The 14,164-nt window shown below is 38.2% G+C and overlaps 1 protein-coding gene across 1 annotated transcript; it reads right to left on the reverse strand.

Annotated features, from left to right (window-relative positions):
• Nucleotides 1–885: 885 nt before the first annotated feature.
• LOC137401043 (beta-1,3-galactosyltransferase 1-like) lies at nt 886–13,667 on the reverse strand. Its single transcript, XM_068087385.1, has 2 exons — nt 13,527–13,667; nt 886–2,067 (listed from the first exon to the last, which is right to left on the reverse strand). The coding sequence occupies exon 2, from the start codon at nt 2,022–2,024 to the stop codon at nt 1,062–1,064; it is 963 nt and encodes a 320-aa protein (XP_067943486.1). The 5' UTR covers nt 2,025–2,067; nt 13,527–13,667; the 3' UTR covers nt 886–1,061.
• Nucleotides 13,668–14,164: the final 497 nt, after the last annotated feature.

The raw sequence follows: 14,164 nt of genomic DNA on the forward strand, positions 1-14,164 counted from the left end.
GGTGGTAATAATGACGCCTAAGGACTACTACAAGTTGATGTTTATCTCTATGGCTTGGATTAAAGTGATATTCTAAAGTGACAACAACCGTGACGGTAGCCATTGGGCAAAAAACTGTTCGAGTTAATGATGCTGAGTTTGAGTTATCTAAAGCAATTTATCATTGCATGGGAACGGACCAAACAAATCTGTTCGAGTTAACAATGTGTTCGAGCTATCCGTGGGAGAGTTAATCGTGTTTTCCTGTAAATGTATACTAGACGACTGCCTGGCATTGCACAGGAATTAAAAACAACTTATTAACAGTGGCAGGTAATGTAGCTGCCTGCCATTTGTCATTAGCCTGGCACATTGCCAATGACTAGTTTGAATAAACTACTATCAGTGTAATTGCTAAGCTTACTAATAAGAGCCGTGACAGCAAGCTTTAGTGACGTTGTGTAACGCAGAGTGCTATGCGTATTTTAACCGGCATAACTACTCATATCGCCTAATGGATTATTGCATCTCACATAGCTTAATTGGTTAGGTTATCACCTGGTGAATTGGGAAGTGGTGAGATCAAATCCAGCTCAAACCGAATTTTTCGTTCCAAGATTTTAATAGCTATAGCTGGACACACTGAACGACGGACTTTGAGATTTATATAATTATATTGATAGTTGTATATATATATATATATATATATATATATATATATATATATACTGATATGTATACACATATACATATATTGCTAAGGTTTGTTTCCCATTTCATTCTACACTTCACAGATGAGTGTAAATGAGGATGAAACAGCTGGCGGTTTAGAGTTGAGTACATATATAATATTATGTGTGTACATGTATGTAACTAACTTGATGCAAAAATACAAAGTGATTTTCCCAAAATTTAAACACTATATTAACATAACCAACATCAGAACTCATAATCGAGTGATCCTTTGGCACCAGTCAGTAATAAACAATTACTATTGTGAACATGTAAAGGGTTGTCTGGAAAACAGCAGTCTACAGAGTGTCAGAAACACACAGACTTATTTCTGATATGAAATAACTCAACTAAGCTGAGGGAGATAACCCTTGGTTAAGGCGAAATATTTCTCTTTGGTAAATCATATTCCACATCATTCTTGCTATGGGTCGTTCGTGTATGTGATAAAATATCCACTGGTATTGGTTTTTAAAAATGGTCTGCTCTCTCACCATGCGAGAAGATCCAAAATGAACCGTTGATGACAACTGCTCAAAGGTTGCATTTATGGTCCGCGCTAGTAGCCCAGTAAAATATACATCATCAACCCAAAAATATGGTTCGAAGAGAGACTCATAAAATAGTTTACCCACTATATCACCTGTCATGACTATGCCAAGACCTGGACAGTATGGAGGATATACTTTTTCTGAAAACTCAGCCATGGATACGTTCCACTTGCCAGAGACGCGCTCCGGGTACCGGCCGTACCATACATCGCAGAGTATAGTGTTGGAAAGAACCCTCCCTTTTGCTTGCAGACTTTCTATGTGTCTAAACAGCAGATATACATCTACAACCATGTCATCGTCAGCCTTTAAAACTAGTTTGGCCGTTTGACAAAACGTTGACATCCATCTGCATCCGGCCATAGCTTTGTATGTAAGGTTTCTATAACTATCCACGAATGATTCTTGAACTATGTCATGGTAGGTCTCGCTTTCGTACTCTATCATGTCCTGTATTGCATCATCTAAACTCAGTCCGAGAAAAAAAACTAGAGTGACCTTACGCTTTCTAAAGTGAGATGGGTTTGCCCATGTGTCCCTCAAAAACATTCTGTGTCTGATGTGGCTTGGGGCTGTGTGTATCCATATAAGTGTGTCCGGCCGTTTCTCACATAACGCCTCATTATTTAGGATGTATTTAAAAGGATGTGGGTTGACAACTTTAGAAGATGGATGTGCTGAATTTTGATTGATGCTCGTCAGCAAGATGTAGAGACTGATGACCGTCTTTCGCAGAGTTTGCCAGAAGCCACAATGCTTCATGTCAATCTCTAGATGTCTTTGACTGCTTTCCCTTTCAGCGATGCTACAAGTAATGTACTGTATATAGAACACCGTCCCGCACCACAATATTGCTCTACATGGGGTAGTGAGTTTGTCTCAAAACTCTGTCTCTTGTTAAACTTCACAAGTAGTAGTTACATGTATACTTCTATTAATAAATCGGTACAGACTAGTACTAGTAGTAGTTCTACTTCTTCTAGCGTAACTGGTAATCATTTAATAATAATAATAATAACAATACTAATAACTAGTAATAAAATAGTTATAATGCAAACACTACCTATACAATTATTGTATAGGTAGAGTGTCATACAATTATTGTATTATTGTATATAGACAACTCCTGTCATTCATATTGTGTGCTCCAACTAAAATTTTACAAATTTTGTGGATCAACCAAAATCTAGTTTGGGCATCCCTGAGCAATCCATGAAACAACGTATGAAACACAGCCATGCAGAAATTGACTTGTAACTACATAGTCTTAGTTCTATTACATTGTCTTAGTTCTATTACATAGTCTTAGTTCTAGTACATGGTCCTAGTTGTGAACGAGTTGTTAGCTTACAATCAGCCAGTAACTCAATCCTGGTAGGAATATTGATATAGCTGGCCCTTCCATCATATTCCACCTACGGTATTTAGCTACTAATGCTTTCATACGACTCACTTTACTTTCCTTTGGTCAATATTGCTATTCATTTTGAGTTAATAAAGTGCGAGGCTAGATATTATATTAGCTGCTTTATTTGACTATATTGATTTTAGCGCTCTTTTCTGTTGACTCAGTGTTTTGTTCTTTTTGCAGTACACAGTTATAAGGGGCATGCTTCCGAAGTATGCGTGTGACATTTAAGTTCTATTTACCCTGATGTTACAATGATAGCAAAATTACAGCAGCTTTTACAATTAAACAGGATACATGAAAACAGAGTGGTAGGGGTCGCATTGGCGGCGACTCGACTCGTGGTGCTTCTTTGAGAATTTTGGCCTAATGTCTCAGTAAACTATTCATACTTCTAGGCTATGCTAATTGTTGGCACGCTAAAAAAAAATTCAAGAGATTCTTCCATGGATCATCCGTGAATCAAAGATTACTAAAAATATACAGATATGCGTAGGTTTGACCAGATGCTGATCTGATCGCATATTCGCACTCAGTGATTAATATTTTGTAAAGAATCCAAAATCGGCCTTAGGGATTATATTGCTAAGTCTGCTAACAGTTTTTATTTAACTATTCCCATGACAGCAATGAAGAACATGAAAAGCGTGAAGGACATTTATATAAGAGTAATTGACCAGTTTTAAGAAATGTTGTCCTATGAAGTAGCGCATGAAGTACAAACGCAACAAACATTACTGCTTCAATGAATAGTTATTTGTAACATTACCTGCCCTATCATAAGTAACTAACAGAACTCGGACTAGGATTATGTAAAAACTCTTTTCGTGCTATGTTCAGCCATTTGCCACTAAGTTTTATTCCAGTTGAACCCATATGTCTAAGGCATGTTCTGCCAAGACATTCTGTAAAGCCATATTCTGATAAGCTATATTTTACCGAATGAGAATCTGCTAAGCAATATTCTGGTAACCATATTTTGCAAAGCCAAATTTTGCCAAACCTTACTCTGCTAAGACGTATTCTGATAAGCCATATTCCGTCTAGTCTTGTTCTGCTAAGACGTATTCTGATAAGCCATATTCTGCCTAGTCTTGTTCTGCTAAGACGTATTCTGATAAGACATATTCTGCTAAGCTATACTCTGCTAAGCCATACTCTACTAAGCCATATTTTGCTAAACCATATATCGCTGGGCCATAATTGGTGAGCCATATTCCACTAAGCCATTTCCGCTCAGCAATATTGCAGTTTTACAGCACATATATTACACTGCAAACGCATGGAACTAAAACTCCTAAATGCTGAATGGCAGTGCCAAAAAAGTACTCCAAACGTTACGCTCCCAATAAAGTCATCAAGAAGACTTTCAATAGAAGCTTCTAAAATCAGTTGAGTTGAAACTAGTTTAGCTGATGGACTGAAGACCCGACATATCTCCTGATCGATCAGAAGTCTACAAATGTCGGAAGTATTAAGGCCGGGCCACACGTATCGTGTAATTTCAACTAATCTGGGAAATTCCATTCGTATGAAATTTCTGACCTGCCACACGGAGTTTCCCCACCATGGATTTGTACGAAACTAACTTTCAACTAGCCAATCATAACGCGGTGATAAATTGAAGCCGATTCCGTTTCAATCATTTGCTTCAGTACAAACACGCGGGTCAGATCTAAAAAAGATGACGATTTGTGAGTTTCTAGTCGCAATTCCTAATTCCTAAAATCGGTTGCGGAATGTACACGTAAATTAATTTCGGCGCCTACAATATAACTGCGCATTAATAAGGTCGTTTCTACGCAACTATAAAAACTGCTAATGCTAGTTGCACTGAGTAGTTGTAGTAGGCTGTTGTTGTAAATGGTTTTTAGTATGCTTTTGAATAGAGCTTGTACATTGATAATATTATTACGAACTATTACGTATGTACTACATTGCAAAACGGTTATTTTGTATGACTACAGCAAGTTTTGGCTTGCTCACAAAACCGTTTTACTTTTTCTTCTAATTACAATACAAATTTGAACCTGACTTCAGCAATTATTAGCCTAGCTACAAAACAGTTATATTTCTATAAAATACATATTGGAACCTGACTTTTCAGCAAATATTAGTCTAGCTACAAAACAGTTATATTTCTATTAAATAAATCCATTACGGCCATGGTACTACTGGTTACATATAATCGCCAACACAGTACGCAGTTTTCAAACCGAGTTAGGAACTGCGGGCTAGAAACTCGCAAATCGTTATCTTTAGATCTGACCAAACATGCGCAAAAGAAAACGACCTTCAACATTCAACTAACCTTTTCAACCGACCAATCAAACAATGATTCGTAGGAATTTCTGACGTTTCGTCCAATTCAGGATTCGTTCATCGTGCGCAACCAACGATGGACGAATTCGTCCAAATGTCAATTCGTACGAATCGTTTCATCCAAATTTCGCCGATTTCGTGAGAATTTTGTCTCGTGTGGCCCTACCTTTAGTTTTCAACTTGCAAACAGAACGGTGTTAGAAATATTAGTTCTGCCACAACTAATTAGAGAACTACTAGGAATGTCTACCCTCACGTATTACAGAACTACACGCAAGCATCTACGCCTCTCCAATTTGCAAGAGAGCTATCCAGTGCTCGAAGAGCCCTCACTGTTAGGGCCAATCAGCAAAGTACTAAAACAGCCAAAAAATACTGACAGGAATATAAAACTCGAAACACTTAACAAACAATAAAACGAGAGGCTTTGCTGTACAGCAACGCTGTTATATCCAAACTAGAGGGCTGGCAGCATCTGCTCTTGCTATATACAGCAAGAACAGCGAGATTAGATGAAGAGAGACAAAGCTACTCTACATCTGTCCTATGTTTGACAAGAAGTCTTTGCTGACATACTTATGTATTTGGCGACTCTTGAGGGAATCCCAGCTTTAACAACCGTAAACAACCACTAAACTGGTGCTTTGGGAATATATCCCGAATCACCCATTGTTGTACGGATGGACGGGTGTAACTTTAGATCTAGCTAATAGCTGCAGTAGGAAGAGGTCATCTCACCAGACTCTTATACCATTCCTTTATCCGATTCAGTTAAAAAATTTGGTCTCCAACTTTTGGTTAGTTTAGCCTTAGCATACTCGCTATAGCCTTTAATCTAAGCCATGATATTTATGACTATAATAGTCTTAGGCTTCATGGAATGTCTGTTTAACAATGTATACCTTTGTTTAAACTAGATCCAAATGAAGTAGTTAAGCCAGCTGCTATCACAATTTTATCATTAGAGTTCACTAAAAGTTGTGTGTACCATTACTACCATTTTAAAGGGATGGCTGTTTACATTCCCCAAATCACCAAAGCTAGCTTTTATTTATTTTCTACAAAAGAGACAAAAGTCATTGATTGACAAGGAAGGGTCAAGCACTGCTGCATTTCTAATAAAACCATGGCAGCGATGCCTCTGTTAGCTAACTGCAATGCCTCTGTTAGCTAACTGCGCCATTTGTTTTACTAAGTCATGTTCTGCCCAGTCATAGTCTGTTAATCCAATTTTGTTTCAAGCCAAATTCTAATAAGCCGTATTCCAGCAAGCCATATTCTGTTAAAGCATTGTCATCCAAAGCATGTCATGTCAAGTCATATTTCACTACTCCATATTTTTGTCTGCTTCTGTGAACTCATACTCAACTACAAGATTTCAATATTTGAACACCAGTGAGGTATGACAAGGTGTTTATGTGCATGCAACCTTTAAACTTACGAAATGACTTCTCAAGGCTAAGTTCATTGCTTCGCTACCTGCCTAAAGAGCCAATAGAGGTGAAGACCCTATATTGTAACATTGTAAACATTTCGTTTAATGTAAACCGGCAAGTCAGTGCAGGTTCTCAAATTCAATTTGAACTGCAAGTCTCACTAGTTGAAAGTATTGTTTCTCTCTTGCTGTACTTTTGAGAGAAAATGACATATACCCTGTGGCTGGAGTATATATGACATAGGCTATACCCTGTGACTGGAGTATATATAATTCTTTTAATTATAATTCTTTACTTTATTTAAGACATACAATATTTTTTCCTTTTTCGCAGCATAGACCTTGCTGTAGACTAAAACAGTAAAAAAACTGATTTAAATCGATATTAAAGGTGTGCGCTCTCCATAACTTAATCTAAAATTACCATAATAATGAACCATAAACCAAGTGTATGTAAGTAATAAGAAAAGCAAAGTTGTTGATACAAACCAATCAAAGCGCAGTTACTGTAGATTAATTAATTTAACAAGGTGAGTTTAGTTTTTTGAAGGGCGGAAGTATGAGTTTGGGAAGATCTTGAAATAGATCAGGCCATTTACATTTATTTTACTGCTCATATAATGTATAATCCCTGTAACGTAAACGTTTTCAGAACAGATTATTTACATTGCAGAGCCATCTACTATATAAGGTTGAAGATATCTAGTGAGAACGCTCTCTCCTGTATAACCAGGCTGCCTAGAAATTCAAGGATATTCAGCAGACCTAAGAACTTCATCTTTTTATTATTATTTGAAAAGCCAGCTAAATGTAAGAGGAATTTTATAAATGCAGGATTTTAAAACTTTCTTCATACATTTTTGGACACATGGTAGTAGGCTATCTAGCCATCTCTACTAATACACCTCTGACACCTCTAGCAGTTGACAGTACACCAACCATCTCTACTATTACACCTCTGACCCCCTCTAGCAGCTGACAGTACACCAACCATCTCTACTATTATACCTCTGACCCCTCTAGCAGCTGACAGTACACCAACCATCTCTACTATTATACCTCTGACCCCTCTAGCAGCTGACAGTATACCAAGGATCTCTACTAATACGCCCTGACCCCCTCTAGCGGCTGACGGTACACCAACCCTCTCTACTATTACACCTCTGACCCCTCTAACAGCTGACAGTATACCAACGATTTCTACTATTACACCTCTGACTCCCTCTAACAGCTGACAGTATACCAACCATCTCTACTATTATACCTCTGACCCCTCTAGCAGCTGACAGTACACCAACCATCTCTACTAATACACCTCTGACCCCTCTAGCAGCTGACAGTACACCAACCATCTCTACTAGTACCCTTTAACTAACCCAAATAGTAAACTAATGTTTCTACTAGTAATGCTTTTGCCAGTATTGTAGCTGACAGTATACCAATTGGCACTGCATGGGCCACTAGAATGACAGCCAGCAGCCCCTTCAAACATCCATTTGGGAAAAGCAAAGTTTTATGACTCAGTTGGCGTTCTCAAGATTTTAGTTGAAATGAGAAGGTTCTGGCATGTTTAATTGACATTGGAAAATTCTACCTCGAGCTTTTTGCAGTGAATTTAAGGATTTCAGGTTGGTAGTGTTTGTAGATTTTGTAGAGTGAAAGTTAAAATTTTTACTCAGCGTGTACTATGGTACAGGCTACTCTTTTCATACAGTGACATACACATCTGTGCATACAGACGATACTCAGTTACTTGTACAAGCAGGAAGTATTCATTAGTAGACAGAAAGTAGTCCATACATTTGTGTGGAAAGATGCTAAGACAGTCTGATTTTTATAGTCTTCAAACCATAAATGTCACGTACAAATTTTATCATATTTAGTAGGTAAATAGGACACGCTGATTCCGATTTTGTACTCAAAATAAAAATTTGGTCCACTAACTTTCAAAGTAATGAAGGCTTTTTTACAACGTTGTAATATCGGTCTCGAAAGCAACATCATCAGCACAACAAGCTCCGCCAATAAATATGTGACGTAGCCTAGCTTTTTAGGAACGCAAGTTAGGGATGTTTAGTCCGATTTAGAATGGTAGAGATGGATGTCTTAAAACCCATTATTTTCTAACTTCAGCCTTCAAAATAATCTCAGTATTTTCTGAAAGGTAAATAAGCTATTTAACATTTATTATATTATAGCATATTTACAAACAAGCTCAAAAAAGGGCGATAACAACGGCAGCTTGTGATAAAATCACGCTTTTTGAGCTCATTTTTCTTGGCGCTCAGCCTATTAAACATCCTGTAATAAGCTACGAGCAATTCTAAATAGTTGTTATCTACATTTCATAAAAGACTGAGATTATTTTGAAGGCTGAATTTAGATAATAATGGGTTTTAAGACACTCATCTCTACCATTCTAAATCAGACTAAACATCCCTAACTTCCGTTCCTAAAAAAGCTAGGCTACGTCACATGTTTATGGGCGGAGCTTGTTGTGCTGCTTGTGTTGTTTTCGAGACGGATATTGAAACGCTTTAAAAAAGCCTTCATGACTTTGAAAGTTAGTGGACCAATCTTTATTTTGAGTACAAAACTGGAAGCGCGTCTGATTTTCCTAGAAGAAACGATAAAAGTTGCATGTGAAAGTTATGATTCAAGAGCACTTGAGGTGTGTATATATACACAGGTAGACACTACTGTAAGCATAAAACTTCATATATAAATAAATGTATACAGACAGCCATGAACACTCTTGTACTCGTGTAATACTTATAGTTATGCGTTTATTCATACACATGCGTGTGTAGACCTAGTGCTCGCATTAAAAGCATGCCAGGTATGAAGAGGCTAGCATTCTTACTTATGCCTCCTATAAATGCTTGTACACACTGGCACACGAATCTACATGTATATATGTTTTAAATTCCTGTCTACTATTCACTGCGTTTCCACGCTTCAAATGGGTTTGGAGTTGCTTCCACTTTGAACCATAGAAACGGTAATGGCTCACAGCTGATGGATCTGAATCGATAATGCTCTGTTCAACTCTCTCCTGTGGAAGTAAAAAGTTTCAGCACACTTCGACACAAAAAGTTGCTTACTAGAAACGACTGAACTGGGACCTGTATTCTAAGCGGTAAATTCTGTTGATATCTTGTAATATAGAGCGCAGCGATAATTAACGCAAAAATAAAATTGTGATCAGGCATCCTGGCTTAGTGCATGCATGCAAGTTTACTAAGCATGAGTTGAAAACTGACCTTGACCTGAAAGCGAGTTTAATTTAACAAGTTTTGTTTTGAGGGGTACATCGCGAATCGAGTTAAGATCTATAGTACAACTCCGAATGGCTGGAAAGGTGGTTATCTCATTCTAACGGAAGAAGGAAGTTAGTAAATTCGTAGCCCTATTTAAAGCTCTTATCAAGGAAAGTATACAAGCGCAAAATGGCGATGGTGAGCAGAGGTTAAAATGGCGATGGTGAGCAGAGGTTAAAATGACGATGGGGAGCAGAGGTTAAAATGACGATGGTGAGCAGAGGTTAAAATGACGATGGTGAGCAGAGGTTAAAATGGCGATGGTGAGCAGAGGTTAAAATGACGATGGTGAGCAGAGGTTAAAATGGCGATGGTGAGCAGAGGTTAAAATGACGATGGTGAGCAGAGGTTAAAATGACGATGGTGAGCAGAGGTTAAAAGGACGATGGTGAGCAGAGGTTAAAATGGCGATGGTGAGCAGGGGTTAAAATGACGATGGTGAGCAGAGGTTAAAATGGCGATGGTGAGCAGAGGTTAAAATGACGATGGTGAGCAGAGGTTAAAATGACGATGGTGAGCAGAGGTTAAAATGACGATGGTGAGCAGAGGTTAAAATGACGATGGTGAGCAGAGGTTAAAATGACGATGGTGAGCAGAGGTTAAAATGGCGATGGTGAGCAGAGGTTAAAATGACGATGGTGAGCAGAGGTTAAAATGACGATGGTGAGCAGAGGTTAAAATGGCGATGGTGAGCAGAGGTTAAAATGACGATGGTGAGCAGAGGTTAAAAAGTTGCTCACCTCATTACTACTCATTCATGCAGTTGTAAAGAAATAAAAACTGAGCCATCATAAATGTTTCTTACTGACTACGCTCTGACAGCCATGTGTAGAAATTGGGCATCGTAAAAATAAACTTGGTCATTTCATCATTTTGTTTCAAATAAAACACTAAAAATCTTCAAAGAATTCAATTGTTTCGAGCCTTCATTACCGCTACAGCTGTCCATCACTCAGCTATGCAAATACACGACTACAAAGGACATATTTACACCTGCTATACGCTGTCACTAGTACCAATTATACTAACACTTATAGTAACCCACGGATGTTCACTAGTAGCCGAGACCATCAACTACTCACTGCTATCAATTTGATCTTCAGCCGCTCTTCCTGTCCTGCACTGCTGACTGTTCAAGTCTATGTTCTTAGCATTATCTGATGACTACTCAGAGCTACTATTTAGGTATTAATTGTAACTATATGTACCTATGTATACTATATGTACGGGATCAACTATACCCACCATTGATAAGTATTATCATTACTCCATCTACCAAACGTGATTACCCTTGCGGGGGGGGGGTGTTGGAAACAACAACCTCATGCCAAGCATCGATTACTTGATTAGTTGTCAATTACAATGTTTCCATGATGCGCAGTGCTTCGGAGTTGCGCTATCTCCGAATCATGGAAACGGCGTCTTCGCACTGAAATCACTGCGCACTGATCAGTGCGAAGCCAGTGCAAATTCGCAGCAAGGAAACAGCGACTGCGCATAGCTCTCATGCCGTGGAGACAGATTCTTCGAGGGCCATAAACTAGTACAAAAGTTATTCCGCTAATCTTGTTTTTTCTATTCTTCCGATTTTCTTTCACCTAAATTTAATTATGATCTGCATTCACGAGGATGATGAGGTGATTACTTTCCTGGACTTTGTTATCGATGCCAACACTTTTTGAAAAATAGGTGGCAAGTCCTAAATTAACGTTTAAATAGTATATTACTTAATAATACTTATTAAAAATATATTAGCCTACTTTGTAAAAAGTGTGTTAAGGTTTGTAAAACCTTGGGAATGTGTATTGTAAATAAAAGTATAATGACGACAGAATCAAAAAAGACCGTTTATGACGTTCGGTATCCGTGATCGATTCTATTTCTCCATCAGGTGATTCGATTTATACAATTTCTCTTCTCTGGCTAATTTGCTGAAAACCACTGCGCAGCATGGAAACGTACAATCCCCTCGACTTCGGAGGGGGCTGCTTCGCAGTACTGCGCACCATGGAAACATAGTGATTTACAATTGCATATAAATTCTCAAGTGGAGCGACTAGCAACTGTGAAAAAGCTGCAGTGTAAGTAACCAGCCATGCACTGACCTTATAATAAGTTTCAAGGTCACAGTTTGCAAACTTTCAATAAATACCCTTGATAATCCCTTTTGACATTCAATCGCTTTCATGAGAGTCTTGAGATGAACATTTATTTTATACCTTGAGATTAATTACATATGGGATATGAAAGCACAAGTGGTTTAATTGTGCATTTCATGTTTGGATGCTGTCATATCCTTTTGTACAAACATCGCTAGCAGATGCCATAAGACTACCTCCTTCAATTTTGGATAACATGCTGAGGCTATGTTCAATCTTTCAATTACCAAATATTGAATAGCACGACATGATGTATAAATTGTAGAGAGGCTATACATTTTAGAAATATACTAAAATGTATAACTCCTTAGATGTATAAATAGCTCCATATTCTAGCAAATTAAACCAAATATCTTTCATTTTTTTTTTATAATAGGGGCGATAGAATTAGTGTCATCAAGTTATCTTATCAGTGTCTCATCCCAAATCTTGTTATTGGTAAAATATGTTGTCATCACTGTGTGTTGAGTGTTATGTAATCTCCCAGCAGCAGTTTGTCAATGGGGTTAATTATGCTTACTTGCATTCTTTGCTACGTACATTATTTCTAACTCACAAAATTGCTAGCAAGATTATACTAGCATCAGATAAGTGATATCTGGTTATCCATCTTTATAAAGCCTGGTTCCCATATACGCCGCAAGCACGGGCAACAGCACCACAGGCTATCAGCGGTGAAATGTGAAATACGGCAACTACCGGCGCCGAGGACCGCCGGTAGTTGCCGTCAGTCAACACAAGAGTTTAGCGCTGTTCAAATTTCGTGAAGAGCCACAGGCAAAACCTTCCCAAAATGTACTGAACAGGTGTAGGTCAGCATTTTCGAAACGGCATGGAAAGCGAACATTTTTATGCAATTATTAGCAATGCTGGTGTATGTGAACTGAAGCCGCCTAGCTTCGCAAGTTTTTTGCTGCGCAAGATTACCACCAGGGTCTCCACGATCGATATGGAAAACAGGCTTGAGGCCAGACTTTCTCAGTGAAAGATTATGTGAAAGTATGGATGCTAAAAGCTGATGTCAAGGTTACCATTAAACAAATGGACAGGACAATAGATCTGGAAGCAAACTGACAACACTTACTGTTCTTTTTTTGAGTCACCAGTCGTTTCCAAGAAATGTTCAATTTGCGCTATAGAACTATCACAGAATTAAAATGAAGTAATAAAAACCTAACAGACATGACTACAAAAAGTTTAGTTCTTTTTTAATGTTATTTGCATAGGTACTTTGATTCCGTAAGATTAGCTGTGGCTGCCACACACTGGAAACTGGTTTTCTATTCTTTGCTAAAAATTCTGCATTTATTGTTATAAAGTTTGCAGTCATTTCTAGCAGAGTTAAGACAGCTAAAGTCTCCTGAAATATGGTTCGGTCTCACAATTTCTGAAAACACAGTATACAGGTATTTTTATAACTGGTAATACAAATCTAGCCATCAGCCCCCCATCAGTACTGTGTCAGCAGTGGAAACATTCGACTGTACATTCTCAGCCTCACTCAAAAGTCCTAAAAGCTTACTTACAGCCATGAGGAAGACTTCATCTAGCTAGTTACAGACCATCAATAATACCTTTCTAGTTGATGTAGGAGTATCAGAGTAAGTAAAAGTAACCTACCTTGTGTGTTACATCGGCCGTTGTCAACTCCGTAGTGTTTAAAAAGTTGTCATCGGTGATAGTTATGTGTAGGGATCACCAGTCCCAACAATATCGATATTCTCACTGAGCCCGCGAGTAGTTGATGATAGATCCACTAACCAGCTCTGAACAAAGAACTATACAGCATGAACTGTGGCATGTGATTGTGTGTAAAGAAAGCCTATTATATCCGAGGAGCCAGCGTCTTCAATTGGACAAGAGAGCCTGATGACTAATGTACATTAGAATTCCAACGGACAAAGTCCAAATAAGCAGGGTCGGCTCATTAGTCTTATCTTGCAGTGTCAGAAAGATACATTGATCGTGGATAAAGCATTTCTTGGAAGTTACTTTCAAACACCGTTTAACAATAATGAAGTACCTGGCTGACTACCAGCCAATATCATAATTTTTTTTCAATTCTTATTATTATTGTTGTTAGCTGTTCTCCGTATTCGAAGATGACCTCCGATGAACCACACTTCTCCATTGACCTCGATCTCTGCTGAGAAATTGCCAGCTTCCAGTGGGCATCTTTTTGCCCGTTCGGTTGTCTGAATTCTCATATTGAATGACATAATCTACTCCAAAAAAGTTGAGATGTTTAAATGTTCCTA

Source organism: Watersipora subatra, chromosome 7, assembly GCF_963576615.1.
Source record: "Watersipora subatra chromosome 7, tzWatSuba1.1, whole genome shotgun sequence".
Lineage (NCBI taxonomy): Eukaryota > Metazoa > Bryozoa > Gymnolaemata > Cheilostomatida > Watersiporidae > Watersipora > Watersipora subatra.

Coding starts and splice junctions, on each gene's coding strand:
- LOC137401043 (XM_068087385.1), bottom strand. CDS start 2,024: ATGAAGCATTGTGGCTTCTGGCAAACTCTGCGAAAGACGGTCATCAGT.